Raw genomic sequence first — 21970 nt, forward strand, 5'->3', positions numbered from 1 at the left:
GGGGTAGTGCTCTTAATACCTATTTCAGAATTCTTGATTTATTCAGAAGCAAGCATTTTTGCTAAATCGATGACTCCTCTTTCACTGACTCCCTCCAGTTGTTTTTTCATAGATGCTTTGTTCTGCATTGTCTTTTCTATAGGTATTTCCATGGGTGCTTCTCCACCAAATTGGTCACTACCATTCCTCTACTTTCTTTTCTCTAATCATGTACAGACACAAGCAGCTGTTAGTCAACACCCATATACAGTTCAGTTCCAAACTTATCAAACCAACATCTTATCCTCCTTCATTCCCTACACTTCCCCACACACACATGGCACTGTTGTGTAATAGGTCTTGGAACTTTGTGTGTGTGTGTGTGTGTGTGTGTGCGCGTGCGCGTGTGTGTATGGCTGATATTATGAATTGCATGCATTTTGGGGGAAATTGGATGCATCCATGGGTGTATCCATTTACAAATGGGACTTGAAGATAAGCAATGTCAGCTGTTTTCTCTAAATTAGGATATCTCATTACTTTTAGTCATCTGTTCTACATTAAATCACATATAATATTTTTTCTCTTACAGAATATCCTCAAGGTCGTGCTGCACGCAATTTAACACTTGTAGCAAAGACAATCCAGACTTTAGCTAATTTCACTCGGTAAGAAATATTCAATTTCTTAAATTGAAAGAAACTAATTGCACTTTAAGTTTCTCTAGAAGATTAGTTCTTCTAAATATCCATATCTTTGTAATACTATGAGCCTAAAGAGTTAAATAATCTAGACACCATGCTCTATTCCCATCCTGTATGTTAAGGTCAGAAAAGACAGTTAAAGTTATCTGCAAATATGAACTTTATGCCAATTTCAAATCACTCATTCAGCTATTTAGATACCTTCATCCGTACTCCTAAAGATTAACTTCATCCTTCTGTGAAAGATGAACAAAGTGGACAGTTGAGTATTTAGAAATGGGCTTAGATATTCATATGACATTAGGGAATAGCAGAAGCATTAAAGGAGTCAAGGCATCCAGAATATGCACATCTCAGTGCAGCAGGAAGAGTTGTTTATTATGGGGTTTCCTGCAGTTATTACGAAACCCTGTAGTAAATTTCCTTATAAAAACTAAAGAGCAGTGCTGTGCTATAAATCTAGAAAGCTGTTCTCTGATAGAGGCAGTATGCTAATTTTAATAGAAGATTTTGCCAGTCAGTCCTGTATTCCCAAACCTAAGGTAAGCTTGAGCATTTCTATCAAAGACACTTTATACCTTATTAGTCTTGTCATTAGAAAATTGGAAGATTTCAGGTCAAGCTGTTATGTATTCTTTACTAGTTGTATACCCCCACCCCAACATCATCTTGCATTGGCTACAGTTGTATGCTGAATTAATTGTACCTGGGCTTTACAACTTTAAAATCTTTACAACTGCTTTACAACTTTAAAAAGATAAGTAATATATAGGATGGAAAATGTATTACTGAAATATGCAGTCAGCATAAATACAGCAAAAACTAAAATCATGTCAGGATTAAAAGAAGAAAATAAGATAAATGAAACAGAAACTAAAGGTAGGAAATTGAACAAGTAAAATTATTCATATATCTTAGAACTAATCAAGAAGATGGAAGATGAAATTTAATAATACAAAGAAGAATTTCTATGGCTGAAGAAAAGATCATTGCTTACAAACAAAATAAGCAGAGATATAAGAAATATAAACATTTTTGTGTGTGAAGCATATTCTTATTGGTTAAGAGATGAACTATAATAACAGAATGTATGTTGGAAAAGAATTGACACATTTGAAATGTACTGTTACAGATTAACACTAGAAGTAAATTGGGGGGGGGGGGGGGCAAGAGCTGAATGTTGAAGAAGGAAATCATAGGAAGGAAGATGAAATTTCTGATATATGTATGGAGATATAACAAATAGATTGTAAACAAATTGGAAGAGAATATAGTATAAAGAAAAGAAGAGAATGGCCCAAATATGCTTTATTTGAGGAGTCACTTTGATTAACTACAGGAAAGTTAAACATAGAGAAGCCTAGGAAAAAGAACCCACCATAGAAATTCTGCTTTGTATTAAATGACCCTAAAGACTGTTCTTTAAAATGATAGTTACATATAAAGTGTGTGTGTGTGTGTGTGTGAGAGAGAGAGAGAGAGAGCTACACTTGTAAGCTGTGGTACTTAAATTACAGTTTAAATCCATAAAGAAACAGCTGTAATGAAACTTCATTGTTCTAAGTGCATTTCATGTTAGATATGCAGCTTTAGCCCAGGAGCTTATATACCATAGTTTTCATATTAAGGCTGAACGTTTTTATAAAAACAATTCAGACTCCCTCTGGTAATTGTGTTCCTTAGACTACTCTAAAGCTTTTGACTTTGTTGAGCATGTGAAACTGGGAAGTAATGAAAATAATGGGTTTTCCTCAACACACTATCAGGTTTTAGCTAACTTGTACAGGGAGCAAGAAGCCACTGTAAGAACAGGTGTTGGATTGACTGATTGGTTTCAAGTTGGAAAAGGAGTTAGGCAAGGACGTTTACTTTCTCCTCACTTGTTTAGTATATATGTGGAGGACATCATGCATGAAGCATTGGATAAGCTCAAGACAGGAATTAGGATAGGTAGTAGATTGATCAGTTGATAATACCGTACTCCTCTGTAATGACAAGGAAGAACTAGGACAAATTCTTAATAAAGTTAACAAGATCAGTAATAATAGAGGACTTCAACTCAATCCTAGCAAGACAAAGATTATGGTATCTCAAAGGAAATACAAACATGGAAGCTCTTGAGAAACAAGTGTACCTTAATGGAGAAAGAATTGAAGAAGTCTGCAAGTTTGAGTACCTGGGATCCATTATGAAAATGAAGAATTGCTGTTCAGAAGAAGGTAAAGAATGGTGTCTAAAATCTGGAAGGATGGATCTATCTCCATGTGAATAAAGTTGAAGATATTGGATGCAGTTGTTTTTCCAGCAACGACTTATGAATGTGAGACTTGCAACCTAAAGAAGGCAGATAAGAAACAGATATCTGCTTTTGAGATGTGATGTTACAGAAGGCTGTTGAGGTTATCATATACTGAAAAGCATACAAATGAATGGGCGTTAGAAAAGATCAGTAGAACTTTAAGGTTCCTTAAGGATATTGACAGAAGAAAGTTAAAATATTTTGGACAAATTGAAAGGATGGAAGGGGGATTTCTCAGAATAGTAATAGTTCCAATAAATCCATGAGCCTATGGAAAAAGAGGGAGAGGTAGACCATCAGTGAGATGGATGGTGTGTGCAGAGTGACTGATCTTCAGAGAGTTGAGGCCTCCAGAAAAGCAAACAACAGACTACATAACGAGGCCTGGTGTGTCACGTCAACGAGTATCGGAATGACTATATAGCATTTGTGGATGCCCAGTGAACATATAGATAGATCGATTGCAAGAATTTCCATGAATGCTGTTGCTGTAAATAAACAAAAAACCTGTTACTCTCATGTAAAAGAGTCTTTATAGCACAGTCACATCCTTACATGCTCCTTGGTTCCCAAAGTGCTGGGTTCAAATTCTTTCTGTGATACAAGGAATCTAAGGATTAAAGGTGAAATTACAGTGAAAGGTGAGTTGATCTGTCATGTGGAATAGAGGGATGGCAGCATTTTCCTTCTAGAAATATGGCTTTTTTTTTTCTTTCTCCACAAGACAGGTGCCACAGAACATGAATAATTAAGACATAATACATAGGCTTTTTATCCTTATTTGCTTCACCATAATTCCATCAAACTAAGATTATATGGCATAACTAAACCTAATTTAGACTAATATAAGATGCTTGAATCCTATCTCCACAGTCTGTCTGTGATATTTGGATTGTAAAATAATGCATTTTGTTTGTAATCCAGGATATATTTCCACCTTACAATTAAGAAGATAGGTTAACTCACCTTCAGTCGAAAAATCTTTATAAATGTCCTTAGGTTCTAAACTGTATTCAAACCTATCCCTTTCTCAAGGGATGTCTATTTTTCTACCAGCAGTACTTGAAAACTTTTTTTTTTGTTCTTCTTATAATTAATTTGGATTTTATAGTAAATCCAGATATCAAATCTTTTGATGTTAAAAGCTAAATCTATAATAAAAACTAAAGAGCAGTGCTGTGCTATAAATTTAGAAAGCTGTTCCCTGATGGAGGCAGTATACTAATTTTAATAAAAAATTTTGCTAATCAGTCCTGTATTCCCAAACGCAAGGTAAGCTGAGCATTCCTATCAAAGACACTTTACACCTTATTAGTCTCGTCATTAGAAAACTGGAAGATTTCTATCTCTATTTTGATTCTCAGTTAAGATAAATTCAAAGCACTGCAAAAACTTTCTAAACTTTAGCTGTGATGGTAAATACGTGTTTCATTAACAATTACAAGTGTTTGTACTTTTATGTTATGCTATGATTAGGCATTAATCAAAACCCATTTTATTTTTCAAATAGATTTGGAGGAAAAGAAAGTTTTATGGAATTCATGAATGGATTCGTAGAGAGAGAATGGTCAACCATGAAAGCTTTTTTGAGACAAATATCTGTAAGTACTCAATTGTCAATTAAACTAAATTATTACTTAAAATTATAATTTTAATTGACCATTAATTTATAATATTTAATAAACTTTTATTTTAAAGTTAAAATTTCATTATTGTAGTATACCTACATATCTTCCAAGATTTGGTGTTTGAAAAAAAATTTAAGATCTGTTACACCTACAGTACAAAGGAGAATCATTTGTTTACTTATATGTAGTTGCGGGATTGACAAAATTATATTTTTGCAACATGTTCTCTGAAAGCTCTTCATTAATGTTTTCAAAAAGTACGTAATATTGCCATTTATTCTTCCTGTGGACTTTTGCAGTCATAAGTTTCCTCATAAAAAATCTATGGTCACATGTTTAATTATGCTGTTTACTCTTTCCTGTTTGTTAAATACTGCACTTAACATAAATAAATCACAGAGATTCACAGAAAATATCACATACAGAATATAAATGCAGTAATAAATAATTTATAATTGATAACTACAAAATATAATCCAAAAGCATATTATACCAATCTCTAATACACCTGCTGTTTTAAGGTGCATTGTGAAGACCTATTAAATTTCTTAATTTGTTTTGTCCATCATCCTATGTACATTTAATACTGGATCCAGGACTAGAAAGATTTTATTGAAATTCAGTATTGGATGAAAAATTTGAGCCGTCTCAATTTTTGTTTCATTCAGACCATTTGCAAGGACAAATTGGTCAAATTCAAAAGTTTTAATAGAGATTGTAAATGCCAACAAATATTAAACATTCCATTCAGCTTGTGTGAAATTATCAGCTCGTATCATTTTGCCAATAATTTTGAATATATCCTCATGGTTCAATTTTGGTTTCAATTTGAGTTTTATTGGCAAAATGATATGAGCTGATGATTTCACACAAGCTGAATGGAATGTTTAATATTTGTTGGCATTTACAATCTCTATTAAAACTTTCAAGGCACTTTGATTCAGTTTTAATCAGAGGCAAAATTTGACAAAAATATATGCCTAGAATACATAAGCCAAAAATGGGTTCATTTTAATAAAAACTGTTTTTATTAATCATTGGATTTTTTTATGCCATTTGATAGCACTCTTTGGATAATTGTAAATTTGTTTGTAATATTTCTTGTGAAAATAATACAAATAATAATAAATTCTGCTTTGCACAATGGCAAGTTTTAGTTCATGCTAAATAAGAACATACTAGGCCAGTGGTGGTGAACCTTTTTTATGTCCGCGTGCCAAAAGTTCACAAATCGAGTTGCTGACGTGCCAGCGCATGCCAAAAATTTACAAATTTTTGGCATGCGCTGGCACGTCAACTATTAATTAATCAATTAACATTAATACAAAATTAATTGCAGAATTTTATTGAGACAAGTTTAAAAATTAATATAGAATTTTATAATAATGAACACATAATTTGACATACACATTGTCATATGCAAATCAATATTAACCTATTATCAATTTATTAATTTATCAATTTATTAATGAGATTTTTGCTGTTGTACATTAGATGCCAAATGCTTTATATCAGGTTCATATTTTGTTCACTTTTAGTAATACACATGCGGAACTAGATTCATCAGTCATTCAATTTCTTAAACTGTCTTTTATAAAATTCATTTAAAAAAATAATGACTCACAAGCATACATAGAGGAGAAAATTGATAATAAGCCATCTCTAGTTTTTTTAAACAACAAAAGGTTTCAGGAATGGCATTCCAAGTTCTCGGTATTTCCTCTTCTGCATTCTTTTTAATTTTCCCCAATAATCGATCATTTTCCATTATTTCCAAGTCATTTCTCAAATCGACAAACTTTTGTTTCCATACAGAACTAGATTGAAAATCGATTAGTTGCATTTCTATATCTTCCAAAATCAGCCACTTGAAAATCTCCAAATTGAGTTTATCTGTTGATTTTGTGTCCGGATGCAAAATAAATCTTGATGTCTTTGCAAATTGCCTGAACTGCGTAAATCTTGAAGAAAATTCGTTGATTATTGACTGAATAACTTTAGAAAACTCTTTTGTTAATTTAACTTGATCTGCTTTTTCATAGGATTCTAGATCTGCAAATACTTTTTTGTATTTGGAAAATATCGGAAGGTATTGGAATTGACGTCACGATTACAAATTGGTAATTTAGCTTCGAATGCTTTGATTAAATCAAACATGACAATAATTGTCTTGTTAACACCTTGCAGTTTAACATTTAATTCATTTAAATGTAAACACAAAACAGTAAAAAAACAATTTCGAAAGCCATTCGACGTTCATTAATTGATTGTATTTTTCAATGATTTTCTCATTATGTAAAAAAAAAGTCTGAATTCATCTAAACACTCAACAAATCTTCAAAGAACTTTCCCACAACTTAACCATCGGACGTTGTTGTACATATGTAAACCATTATACACAGACTTTACCTCACTTAATAATTCTATAAATTTTCGTTTATTTAAAGCACGTTCCAATATAAAATTGACCAATTTTGTTACAATGCTCATAATATCTTCCAGTGGCTTGAAACTAGCCTTTGTGCATAAAACCTGCTGATGTATAATACAATAAAAACCCAGAACTGAATGTCCAATATATTTGGTAAATAAATTGACGGACCCATTTTCCTCTCCAATCATACTGCGAGCACCATCAGTAGTTACTGATACAATTTTGGAGGGATCTGTATCTCTTTCAGCAAGTGCATTTACAACTGCATTGTAAATATTTGTTCCTTTTGTTGTTGTTGCTAATGGTGTTAAACTTATCAATTTTTCTTTGATGTTATTCCCAACACAATAACGAATAAAAATTGCTAAACAAGCTGATTCAGTTATGTCAGTACTCTCATCAAGACAAAGAGAAATTAAACCAGAAGATTTTATCTGTTTTTTTGCTGATGAGTTATATTTTTAGCCATTTCTATGATTCTATCTTTCACCGTGTTTCTAGCCAAAGGCATATCTTTTATTCTTTGAATAATTTTTTCCTTGTTTTCAAAATCTTCAAAGAGAACTGGTGCGCATTTTAACCATGCTTCTTATATATATTCATTCACTAAAAGGTGTCCCTTGTTTAGCAATTACATTTGAGGCAAAAAAACCAGCAGCAGTTATATTTGAACGACTGCCGATAAATTTCATTATGGTTGTTGACTGGATATTCCTATATTAATTGCCCGAGCATTAAATTCTTTCTGTTCGTCCTTGCTTTTCTCAAGGAGCGATTTATGGTTTGTCTCATAATGCTGTTTTACTGATGACGTTCTGCACACAACTGTACTGGAACATAAAATGCATATTGCTTTATTGTCTTTATTAATCATGGCATACTCTTCAGTCCACCAGCTTTGGAACTCTCTACTGCTTGACTGTGATAATTTTCGTTTTTTATTTTCATAGGCTATGTGCAGTAGAACTGTAACAAAATAATTCGCAACTTAAATCAAATGCATTTTTTATAGTTTCAAAAAATCAACATTTTATTATATGCCTAAATTAAATTATCTTTATAATTCCCATTTACAGCAGCAAAAACAAAATAGTGCATATACGCAACAATGATGCACTTGCCGCTGCTTATTTCTGCCTACTGGTGGAAGCATGGTGCAAAATGCATAATGAACACACGTGCGATTAGAAAAGGGAAAAGTCGGGGAATCCTAAGGATCAGTCATTGTCAATTCTTTTTTTATAGACTGTATTTTTATTTATTCTTACTGTATTAGAGGGCTCAGTCCGAACAAACTTGCTCGTAATTACCGTTCCCATTTTTTTAAAGTTCATACATTAAACTAACATAAGTATTAATATTATATAAATTAAGTGGATATTAAATCCAACATTATTTCAAAGCCGACTACAGTTTCGTGGGAAATTTGGCGAGTGTATTCCCGTAAGATCTCTGGTCAAATTTCGCAAGAAACATCTATAGTTTCTGTAGTCGGCTTTGAAATAATGTCGGATTTAATATCCACTTAATTTATATAATTTTGTATCACCGATGTGAAGCCTTTTGGCCATTTATTTTAGTAAATAATTATTATGATTCTAGTAGCAAGGCTTATACATTGGTATAAGCCTTGCTACTAGAATGCTTATACCAATACTTGCTTCTGTGATTCATTTAATGAATCACAGAAGTGATTCATTAAAGTTACCTTTAATTAATATACTTCATTTGCGTTGTTAATTCCGTAAACTAATTACCAGTTAAATAAGTATTAATAATTAATCATTGCATAATCATAAAGAGTATTAATACACTTAATGTATATGGTGTAGCATCTCGACAAATATAAAAAGTACGCATTTAAATTAGTTATCAATCACAGAACTAATGCTACAATATTGTAGTTTCCTCAGGACAACATCATTAAATTAACTTCTGATAAGTTTCATTGACATATCCCATTCTGATCACCAAAAATTTATAATATTTTTCAGTATTAAAATTGATTATCGCATTATTAAATTGATTTTAATGATGTTGGTTTGAAAAAAAAAATGGTGGTGAGAAAAATATTTATGCATTGTAACTCACCATAGAAGTCAACGGAGCAGGGAAAGCAGCAGAAGGATGTCGACTTGTCGTCGAACTTACTGTCGAATATAACTTGCCTTCGCATATAACTGGCACCCCCTGATTTCACTTTACAAAAAGAGACATTAAAAGATTTTGCATATATACCTCCCACACAAAAAACAATATGCCCTCCCCAACAGCCCCCCCCACCCCCCCCCCCCCCCACCCCCCCCCCCCCCCACCCCCCCCCCCCCCCACCCCCCCCCCCCCCCACCCCCCCCCCCCCCCACCCCCCCCCCCCCCCACCCCCCCCCCCCCCCACCCCCCCCCCCCCCCACCCCCCCCCCCCCCCACCCCCCCCCCCCCCCACCCCCCCCCCCCCCCACCCCCCCCCCCCCCCACCCCCCCCCCCCCCCACCCCCCCCCCCCCCCACCCCCCCCCCCCCCCACCCCCCCCCCCCCCCACCCCCCCCCCCCCCCACCCCCCCCCCCCCCCACCCCCCCCCCCCCCCACCCCCCCCCCCCCCCACCCCCCCCCCCCCCCACCCCCCCCCCCCCCCACCCCCCCCCCCCCCCACCCCCCCCCCCCCCCACCCCCCCCCCCCCCCACCCCCCCCCCCCCCCACCCCCCCCCCCCCCCACCCCCCCCCCCCCCCACCCCCCCCCCCCCCCACCCCCCCCCCCCCCCACCCCCCCCCCCCCATCCCTTGAAAAATAATTCACTTCTTCCTTTACTGATACCTCTACATGTTATATTGTTCAACTGATTTAAATGGGGAATATAGTTATACTCCATTTTGAATTATGGTTGATACATTGCAGAAAAATAGAACTTGAGGAAAAATTCCATCCATCAAAAGAATGTTCTTCTTTTTGATGGATGGAATATAATGAAATGTGATATATCTGATCTCTATTAAAATTCCTGGGTCTATGAACTCAGTTGATACCAGTGATGTCGTTTTGTTAAAAAAAAATGGATTCAAATCCTACCTAGAACATAAACCTTTGTCAGGGCTTTTCAAACGAAGGTGAGTAAATCAGTCTCATATGGATGTGGCAATTAAAAAAACCTGCGATTCTCCTGGAATCGCAGGTTTTTTAATCCCACAAAACAGACAAACTGGCCAGGACACATGCAATTTAGAAAAATAGCAGACAGGTTATAACCACCTATCATAAGCAGTAATCAGGTTTCTGTGAAACATAAAAGGAGATATTAAAAGCTACTCGAATCATTTCAGAGTTGGTTTTATTCAGAACCATTTTAATCGCAAAATTTGGCAAAACCAAATTGTGATAATAAATGTTGTCACTATACCAGATTGTGATTACAAAACCACCTTACTTATTTACATATGATATTTTTAGGAGATATATAATGATTAGTAATGCTAAAAGTAGAGTTCTGTAATAAACCAGACATAGAGATGCATAATATTATATACTGATCAGTCATCTGTATGAAAATTTTCAGGTAAAGATGTTCACAGAATGTTGCAATGAATTTAACAACCTTAATACGTGTTGAATGTTAACTTATAATGTTTCAATCCAATGAAAGAGATTATTAGCCTGTTTAATTCTAAGAACCTTTGAAACACACCATTTTGAAGCATGGATAGAATCAATTCCATGCTTGAAATGATGGTTCAACTTCATGGTATTGGAAATGCAGCACTTTTTGATACTTCAATGAACTGAAAGTAATGTTCCATTTATATTATGTAGGTTTGCTAATGTTAGTTTTTGAAATGTATGGCAATATTGTCATTAAAAAAAAGACTGCTGCTAAATCTTTTACATCTTATAATACTCTGTTTTTGACTCTTTTTATTATTATTAGTAGTAGTAGTGATAATCACAAGATACTGTTAATCTTCACGACTCCCCTCCCCCTTTATTTTTGGTATCAGATTCCTTTAATATATTCAAATGCTTAATTTTCCTTTGTATTATTCTCCAAGATCTCTCTCCCCCTCTCCTGGAGAGAGAGAGAGAGAGAGAAGATAACCCTGCTTTAACATGTATTCATAATTATTATTATACAGCGATCTCCATGGAGTTGAGACTCTTGCAGGAGATTTGTTATTCACGTGATACCCATCATACCTCTCCTTAAACCCGTTCAATGATGAAGCACTTACAACCACCTTTTGCAGTCATACCACATTTTTACACAATTTCCACTGGTGACGCTTTGTTTTCTCTTTTCTTGACACATAATGAAAAAAGTTTTCAGTGTCATTCCTGTAAAATCCTTTAATAACTTTTGCTTCTATCTATCTCTTCTAGTTTTTGAAGCCCACAGACTGTCAGTCTATTCTTACAGGTACATTCCATAAACCTACCACAATCTTTGTTACTTGCCTCTGGATCCTTTCCACCACTTCTTCATCCCCACAGAATCTGGGTATCTACGTGCAGTAGTCCAGATGTGGCCTTATTATCTTCTTCTCTTCTATCCTCAAGATGGGTTGAGTTCCACATGTATAAGAGCTTTCACCGTTCTCTATCGAAAGCAAGCTTTTATATGCCAGCTGTTTTGAAAGTCCAATTATGTGGCCTTATTAAAGCCTTATAACTTTATCCCTGCCTGTGTGTCAACAACCATGTATCTGATATGCTGTTTTGGTTACCTTCACGATATGCCCTCTAAACTTCAATTCCCTGTCCACAATCAACCCCCCCCCCCCCAGTCTCTGGCCTCATGTCATCAGCTTCCTGCAGTTCAGTTTCCATCAGTATATAGTACACAGCTTGCGATTTCTTCCCAAAGTGCATTACCTTATATTTGGCCATATATTTAAGTCTTCCTGCAGGATCTCTACATCACCTTCATTTATCATTTGCCCTTTCTAGTTTAGCATCATCAGCAAACTGATATTTCCTTCCAATCATTTCCTATATCATTGATATACAAATTAAACAGCAGATGACTAATGTTTATTAGGCAGATTTTTTTCTTTGCTGTTAATCAAACCGGGATTATATTTAGAAATTCATTGTGTCTGAGAGACAGTTAACTGTTTATCAAAATAGTTGCAAACCCCAGTTGCAACCCCCCCCCCCCCCTCAAAAAAAAAAACATCCAATAAAAATAAAAGTCCAGAAAAGTTCTAGCCAATGTCCCATGGTAGTATTATTGCTGTGTTGTTCTAAAAGAAATACACTATAGCAAATCTTCCACTATAACATACTATTTCTTTTAGTCCCTTGCTCCTTATTTTCATCTTTATCTCATGATGACAGTAGTAGTATGCAAATTGATCCTTCAAAGAGCATGCTAGCAGCATCTTCTTAAGATGAACTTAAAAAAAAAATATTCAGTGCTGACATCACCACCCAGAGGCTGCAGACTCTGCTGTTGGCTCAGATTATTGTATTTAGGGGGGGGGGGGGGGCATATCTACTGTATCAATGCAAGATTTAAAAGACTGTTTTTGGAATCTGCTATAGTTGTCCAGCATTCCTCCATCCTAAATAAAATATGGCTGCCTCACATTACTAAAAATGTAGGAAATTATTATGAAGTTCAGCCCAATAATCATTTCTTTACTGTGTTTGTAAGAGGATACCAGTTAGATTCTAGGATTATTCCTTTATTACTCTATTGTTTTGTTTGCCTTCCTTCCTTCCATATTCCTGCAGGCACATGCTCGTTTTATTTGATGTACCAAATAAAACGAGCAATCTTTAAATTCTTTCAAGGATTTTTTTATTTTTTATTTTATGGGATAGCTTAATTGCTGAAATTGTCACAGAATGCTAAGCTGTTGGTCATTATACATACTCTGCACTTATATGTTGTGTTAAAGGAAGTAGAGCAAGCATGTTAATTCAGAACATGTTGCTCAAAACTTTCTCATCACTCTTGTTTATAACATTTCATATATAACTTTTGTCCACTTCACAGTGGACAAAAGGACAACTTATTATAGCAAATCCTGTTTGTTTACATGTTTAGCAGTATTAAGTTTATTGAGTATCTTGCTGTGTCATATTGTCCTTTATATTATTTTTTTTTCCTGTGCTGATAAATCAAAGTTAAAGAAATAATATAGAACAGGAGTCGGCAACACAGCACTTGTGAACATCGTGGTGCCTGCAGTGAATTTTTAGTGCGCCCTCAGAGAAATTATTATAAACTGCTTTATTTGTGCCTATTAAGACGAGAGACCACTGATCATAAGTAGTTTGAGTTGTTGACATCATCTAGTTTTCAATGCGACCACTCTCACTACCCTTCACACCACTTCTAAACGTTGTTAGAACCCTTTGTTTTTTAGTATGTGTGTTTGTTGAATCACTCCTGCTATCAGTGCAAATATAAAATACTTTGTTTACAAAGATATTTTAATCCTTTATAATGGATAAACGTGAAAGAAAAAGGACGTACTATTTTAATGATGATTGGGAGGAAGAGTATTGCTTTATCAATCTTAATGGCAAATGCATTAATTTATTATGCAATAATAGTGTGGCTATTTCTTTCTAAAAAAAAGTTATATAGAAAGACATTTCAAACCATTCATGCCAATTTTAATTTTGACATGAATGGTCAAAATTAAACTTTTACTACCCAGTGAAATTCAAAATAAGAGAGAAAAAGATTTTATCTTTGAAATCATCCATTACTAAACAGCAAAGTTTTTTTACTAAATTGTTGCGACAGTCAAAAGCAGCAACAGTTGCATCTTTTAAAATTTCGCATTTGCTAGCTAAGAAGAAAAAAAACAGTTACAGAGAGAGATTTAATTAAAGAAGCTATGTTAGAAGCTTAAAAGCATATGACAAAGTTAAAAGAAGCATTTTATTTAACATATTAAATGAAATACAAATACCAAATAATATCCTAAAAGCTATCATAAGTATATATGAAAATAATCAAATACAAATAAGATTAAATCATGAGCTATCATATACGAGATAAATAAACCAAGGGGTCCGACAGAGATGTCCCCCTCTCAGAAACTCTTTTCAACATTTACCTAAATGAAATAATAAAATGGAAAAAAAATTTCTATCAAGGTATTAAACTTTCTCCTACTGTGAACTTAAACACTCCTTTTTTGCTGACGACCAAATAATAATTACAAATTCTGAAGATAACTTATAGAAAGCTATTTTAGATCTAAATAAGATAGCCAAAGATTATGGTATGATAATATCAACAGAAAAATCAAAAACTATGGCCTTTAAAGGACAGGGACTAAGATAGTAATAGATAACAAGATTTTAGAACAGTTGAATTCATTTAACTACCTAGGATGAATGATCACATATGAAAAAGATATAAATGCAAAATATTTAAAAATAACAGGTGTAATTAATTCTATTTAAACCAAACCTAGTTCAAAAACAAACCAGACTAAAAGTATAGAATACATTAGCCCTACCAGTGTTATTGTATGGAAGTGAAATCTGGACAATAAAACAAAAACACAAACAAAGATTAATAACAGCAGAAATGAAGTTTATGAGAAAAACTGCAAAGTATACTCTATTTCATCACAAAAGAAATGAAGATATTATGAAAGAATTAGACCAAGAATCAGTAATAGAAAAAATTTAAAAATATAAACATAAATGGATGGAATATGTTCAAAGAATGGAAACAGAAAGATTACCAAAACAAGCCTTAAAGTACAAGCCATTAGGAAAAAGAAAACCAGGATGCCCTCTTAAATGTTTCATTCAACCATGACTTCTAACACCTGGACAGACCATGCTAGGCCTAAATCCTTGATATGCATGATGATGATGATGATGTTAGAAGCTAGAGATTCACATTTTGAAGATTTCAAAAATAAAACCAAAATAGTTTCAGCTATAGATACATTGCTGTTATCACTAAGAACTGTCACTAGAAGAATTGAATCAATTGCAGTTTATTTATAAACAGAATTAGCAAATGATATGGAAAAATGTGTTTGCTTTTCGCTATAGCTGGATAAATCGATAGACAACAGATACATCACAATTAGCAATTTCAGTGAAAATGGTATTTGATGATTTTTCTACAAAAGAAGAAATTCTTAAAATTCTTCCATTGAAGGGGCACACTAGAGGAGAGGATATATTTTCCGTGTTTAAATATTTTGTACTATACAAAAAATTGCAAATTAACTTCAATTTCTACTGACGGTGCACAAGCAATGACTGGTAAGGAAAATGGATTTATTGGCTTGTGCAGACAGGACCCTTTATTTCCTAAATTAATTGCATATCATTGTCTTATTCATCAGGAAAGGTTATATGCTAAAACTGTCAATTTTAAACATGCAACGTCAATTGTAACAAAAATTATTAATTTGATAAAATCAAAAGCAACTCAATGCAGGCTATTTAAATTACTTTTGAAAGATGAAAACACTGAAAATGATGACCTACTTATTACATACTGAAGTGAGGTGGTTGAGCAGATGTAAAATACTAGAGTGATTTATTATTCTTTTGCTGTAAATAAAGAATTTATTTCATTAAGAGGCGATTTTTACGAAGAATTAGAAAATAAAAATTGGTTAATAGATCTTGGATTTCTAATAGATATAATAGCAAAGTTTAATGATTTAAATCTACAATTACAAGGGAAAAATTCCCATATTGCTGATGATATGATTAGTGCAGTCAATGCTTTCAAGTGTAAGTTGAAATGATTGAAATCCCATCTGATGAAAAATTCGTCACATTTTCCAAATGTAAAACATATCGATGAAAGCTTGAATGATGAAACATTTAGCACTACATTGTATATAAAAATCTTAGACATACTATTAGAAGAGTTTTGTTTCTTCCCCTTTGAAGATTTTGCGACTTTAGAACCTGTTGTTAGATTTTTCTTAAATCCATTTAACATTACTGAAGGTGATATATACCTGCTAAAATTTCCAATTAGTTCGAGCTAAGTAATACAGAACACTTGGAAATGGAAATAATTAATTTACAAAATAACATAATTTTAAAAGCTCATCATGATGACAAAATGTTCTGAAAGTTAGTAGATAGAAATACTTTTCCTATTCTGAGAAAATGCTTGCTAAAAGTTTATTCATATTGTGCAAATACATACAACTGCAAGACCCTGTTTTCATTTATGGCATATTGGAAATCAAAATATCTATCTCAACTTACAGACTCACATTTGGATAATTGTTTAAGAGCAGGTACTTCAAACTATATGCTTGATTATAAAAAAAATTAGCAGATGATGTACAAGGCCAGGTCTCTCATTAAATCCTATTGAATTTATATGTATTCTTTATTTTTTATGGTATTTTATATTCATTCATATATGACAAAAATATGTTGTAAAAGCAAGTTAAATAAAATAATGTTAAAATCTGAAATCTCATTTTTTCTTAAAAATAACTAATCATAGAATCTCTAAGCCTGAAATGAGAAAAAATGCCTGTGTCATGAGCCCTCCGTAATTTTCAAATTTTATATTGTGCTCTTCATATTAAAAAGATTGCCGACCTCTGATGTAGAGCATTAAGGTGAATATGTTTAAAATTTTTTCAAATTTATGGCTACAAACCTATATTATGGAAATCCCTTCCATATTTGCAGAATTTTTCTTACTTGATCTCTGTGGATAATTTTACTGTTATTCTGCAATTGCTCAACCTTGAAATGAGCAAATATCCTTTAATGTTATTTTACTTTATATATACATTACATAAAATGTTCTTATGTGTGTTATATTATCAGATTGTTAATTTATACATCTTTGCTTTTAGGAATGCATTTTTACTGGGTAGTGGGAGGAAGCCTGCCATAGATCTGTCTACTAATGATGATTATGTTCTCTTCAGTGCATTAGATGACGACTTAGGACATCAGGAAAAAGAGAATGAAGGAGACATAAAAAATAAATCTTCACAGGCCCACCTGTTCTTTAGAGATGGTATCAATGCTACCCGCCTCACACAGTCTTGTATATATGGTGAAATTTTAAACAACAATCATGTATCCCATGTACATAATGCTAACAACATATTCTTTGATGTGAAATGTAGAAGTACAGTCAATAGACATAAGTCCCCTCTCACCGATCAGAATGGAGTACCAAGAAATGGTGTGGTCACAAGAAATTGCATAACTAATGCTGCAAAATTATCCCCACCTACTGGAGAAAAGAGAGAATCTAGTTACAAAAGGATTGAGTTTGGAGGAAAACAAGATGATGATACAACAAATTCTTCTGTGGAAATAGACTTCACTAACATCAAAGGTAGCCAGATCTCTATCAGCCAGGTAATTGAAAAATGATTAAAATAATTTTATATTAAATGAATTTGGTATTTTGTAGAGGGCTGGTCACAGCCAAGTAACTTAGTTACATAGAAACTTAATTAATGCTATGATAAAGCAATTAATCTTGTCTGCTGCATGTATTCTCTGGCAAATTTGTCTTTCTTAGAGAATTAAAAATCTTATTTTCTTGGAAGAAACCCCCCTCCCCCCATTATGAGGCTGGCTAATTTATCCTCATTCGAAAAGGTTTTACAAAGGTTCTTTGTGTCCTATGCAGGACTTGAACCCAGGTCTTTCCAAACCTGTGATAATTTAGTTACATTAGCCTATAGGGTTAGATAATTCAGAAATCCTGCTCTAGAGAACTGACTGTGGAACTTTTTTTTATTCAAGCCTCAAATAAGCAGTATGTTGGTCTCACATGAGCAGTGAAACTTGTTATCTAAAGGCATTCACGAGCACCCATGCCCACAATGGAATCCCCCCCCCCCCAGAGTATAGTTAAATATGGAATTGCTAGTAACTCAACCACCCAAGTTTGCAATATACATTAATCTATCATTAAATATCTTTTAGGTATAACCCTTGATTTCATGGTTATAAAATTTCTTGTTGAGCATTTCTCATATTTCTGCATCTTGCATTGCATCTTTTGATATCGTAAACGTTTTGCTTACTATATTCATATTCTCAATGCAAGCCTTATGATATCAAGACATCTCTTAATATCTTGATTTTATTGTGATAACTTATGTTATTTTGTTATAATTGACAATTATGCATAATCTCCCTGATGTCTGATTTCATTCTAAGAAACGAAAGTTTTCAAAATTATCAAATAATATTTTATTTAAAAGTCAAATGAAAGAATTGTGAAAGTACTAGGTTTGAATAGTGTTGTTACACTTCATAAAAACAGCAGGCAAGTTAATTTGTGAACACATGTACAAACATACGTTGCAGGAATAGTGTCTGCTACTGTTATCCTATTAAAAAGCCAATTAACTGATCCATAACAAACCATCTGATCTAATACCAGAAAGAAAGGAATGAGAGTGTTATTAGCCTATACCAAATTAGTAATTAATAATAATAATCGTATGATGATACACGGCCCTGAGTTTCCTTTATGGGGAGGTACGGCACCATCTCAGTCCCCCCAAATTTTATCCGGGCTCCAGAACTGACATAGCTGACGAATCAGACCTATGGCTGGGTCAGTATTCCTGACTGTAATCCATGTGTGTTCACTGGACCGGTTTGCCTGCTTGTGGGATGAAAAAACCCCTGCTGTCCACGCCCAAGACCGGCTAACTTGGCTATGACTGAGGAAGATCCTTAAGCTCCTCGCGTCGTCGACGGGAATTGAACCTAGGACACTCCTTCCCCAGGCATATGGTTGCGAAGCGCATAGCCACTAGTTTACTTTTTACTTTTTGCCAACTGGTTTACTTTTTAGATGCAGTTTGCAAATGTGGATTTAGGCTTAGGCACTGGTTGAAGCTCATGTTATGGAATGAAAGCAGTACAATAAAAGAATTAAGTGCAGGTTAATGATTCCAGTGTTTTGTCTCAATGACAGAGACATCATCTGGACTACAATATGAGAATTGTAATGCACACAACACAAAAAATAAATGGAAGATATTAAGTTATGAATCTAAAGTTCTAAGAGGGGTGTGCCTCTGTGGGTGTTGGCATGTAGCTTTAGCTGTTAGATATGAGGTCTGAAAATTACTGCTTCTCAAATCTTTTAAAATGTCATACAAACATATTTATTAAGATTTAGTTGTTTTTTAAATGTGTTACAGTGTGAAAAACCTTTTTTGATTTTTTGTCCAAGGTGTCCAGAGCATGACCAGAATGATCACAATTGTGATGATAGATATATTTCTTATCTGTTCGAGTTGGATGTTGGTAGATCTTAGTTTGATATAGCAGGACAAGTTGCAATAAAAGGAACCTTATATACATCTGGAACCAAGAGACAAAATAGTTAATCTGTAGGAGAACGGATAAGGGCACGTAACTTCAAACAGGTTTTTTTTTTTCTGAGGTTCCCTGGATATAGGGAACCTCAGTAAAAATAGTAATACTATTATATGATAATAGTTTTACTGTAATCTGTATATTGAGATTAATGTGAAATGCATGGAGGAACAGGTATTCTGTTAATTTTTGGCATTGTACCATTAAATAGGAAGTATAATGTATGCAGTCTAATAAATAAAGCAGAGTACAGCTGTTATGGAAATCTGATTGGAACAGAGGTTGGTAGCTCAGTTAATTAAGATTTGTCATATTGGTGGAGGGAGGAATAATAGGAAAGTTAATGAATTCATCTATCTGTGTGAGTAGATTCTCTGTAAATTGAGAAAATTAGAGTACCATTAGGGTGATGTATGATTCAAATGTCTAGAAAGGGCAGGCGATTATTTTCGTTGTCTCTAGTAAACTGGATTCTGTGGGCTGGCTGTTGAGATTGGGAGGAATGAGTAATATGTCTGAGCCATGTGGCCAAATAGAGTACGTCTTAGCTGCACATAAGTTTCGAGAACAGCATATCAAGAGCATGTGTTTTCTTCAAAAAGGGATGCCACATTCTGTATGCAGTATAATGTCAGAATTTGATGAGACGCTGGCAGATGTTTTGTCAAGTTCTTTGAAGAAATGATGATAATTTGAAGAAGCTGAATATATAGCTGAGATCAAGTTATCATCACCCTTTCTTCTGAATAGAACAGTCATCCTTAGCAGTTGACTAAGGACTCATAAAAACTAGTTAACTAAGCCATTAACCTCTTTTTCAACCAGATTTCCATTACAGCTGTACTCTCCTTTATTTATAATATATTATTCAATGTCTACAGTGCCAAATAAAGATTAACAGAATATTTGTTCCTCCCTCCATCTTGCATTCTTCTCAGCATACAGATTACAATAATGCTATTACTGTTCTCTATATCCAGGACACCTCAGAAAAAATAACTAGAAAAGGAATCTCTGTACCACTTTCAAAACCCTCTTGGAAGCTAGCTGTCCTTCTCCATTCTCCTAAAGATCAGTTCCTTCCCCTCTTTCTAAATGATACAAGGTTGCTCATTTGCAGCTTGTCCCATTATAGCCATTCTGATCTAGCAGACCCTTGAATGCATTACACAGAATCAAATAGAAAAAGAAATCTACTATGTTTCACTAGCAAAATACAAACACAACACATGCTTTTTTTTTGAGAAGATGGGAATCAGCAGCAGATTTAAAACCAACCAAATCTTAACAAATATGGTTGTGTGAAACTTCCCAACATTTGGGAAACAGTAATTCTTAGACCTTGCACCCAAGGCTGCCTACCAGCACCCATAGAGGATGCCACTCCTAGATATTTAGACTTACAGTCTAATATCTTCAACTAATTTTTTGTGTTTGTGTGTTATTGCAATTCTCATATTATATCCTAGATGATCTCTCTCACTCACGGACAAAATATTGCAACCAGTTAAGCCATAATGTGACTATTTTGAAAATATAAGCACAGCACCTATAAGTCATTTGTGTATTCATATCCGTGCAACTTATTCTGAGACTGGTTGGATGGAATTTAAAAAATTTGAGAATTTGGGATGCACATGATTTGATTTTGGTTTCGCTCGGTTGCTTTTCATTAGCATAATGATTTGAACTTGTATTAATAATTCCACAATGAATGAGTTAAATTTATTTTATTATTATTATTTTTTTTATGGCTCCCACTCACAAAAGTATTTTTGTAAACCTGTAGCACATTCATACAGTGGGTGGGCCAAGAATTTTATTTATTTATTTATTTATTTTATTTTATTGTTTACATAGTTCAGAAATCCTGTCCTAGAGACCAAACATGGAACTTTTTCATACCATTTCAGGCTGCCAGTAAGCAGAGACAGTGGTCTCACACTGGGCAATGAAATTCATTCCCCCTCCCACCACCACCCAAAAATACAAACATCCACCCATAGTAGAATTCTAACCAGCAGCCCATTGGTTGGAGAGTGGATCTGCTAACCACTTAGTCCATCAGGCCAGCATTTAGGATATCTATTAAAGTTTATTTCATTCAGACTATTTGAGTGGCAAAATTAGGCAAAACAAAATTATACATTTGGATTATATAAATCAGAAGCTGATTGAATTTAATGAAATACGTTGTAACTTAATGACACACTTATCAGATTTATTACAAAAGCACCACTATTCAGTTGTGAGGAATGCAGGTTTTTCTTGCACTCCTCAGCACCTAACTGCAAAGATAGACTTAAGTTCAATTCTAGTTGCCGACCAGAGGAACTTTTACTAAGCCTTTTTTTTTGCTGGCCGAGTTGATTAGCATATCTGCTCTGCAGTCAGAAGGCTGCAGGTTCGAATCCCGCTTTGGGCATGGATGTTTGTGATTGTCTGCAGAAATACTAGTGGTTGTGGTAGGTGGTAGATGGCGTTGGTACAGTTGCGGTTAGTTGTAGTTGGTGGAGTAGGTGCCCTCCCTCGTTGAGTCTTTGGATTCCCTGGAGGTGTTAGGTAATAATAATAATAATTTCTCTGAGCAAATTTACCTTGTAAT

General features: G+C 34.4%; 1 protein-coding gene across 1 annotated transcript in view; it reads left to right on the forward strand.

Moving 5' to 3' along the window:
* LOC150098509 (ras GTPase-activating protein nGAP-like) overlaps positions 1–21970 on the forward strand; it is a 298140-nt gene that overhangs the window by 250605 nt on the left and 25565 nt on the right. Inside the window, exons 18-20 of the mRNA XM_090405246.1 lie at positions 572–647; positions 4493–4583; positions 16831–17376. Coding sequence (XP_090261372.1) covers positions 572–647; positions 4493–4583; positions 16831–17376 — 713 coding nt within the window. The remainder of the gene's footprint in view (positions 1–571; positions 648–4492; positions 4584–16830; positions 17377–21970) is intronic.

Source organism: Typopeltis vanoorti, chromosome 15 (genome assembly GCF_054136105.1).
Source record: "Typopeltis vanoorti isolate ZY-2024b chromosome 15, IOZ_Tvanoo_1.0, whole genome shotgun sequence".
In the NCBI taxonomy this organism is placed as follows: Eukaryota; Metazoa; Arthropoda; class Arachnida; order Uropygi; family Thelyphonidae; genus Typopeltis; species Typopeltis vanoorti.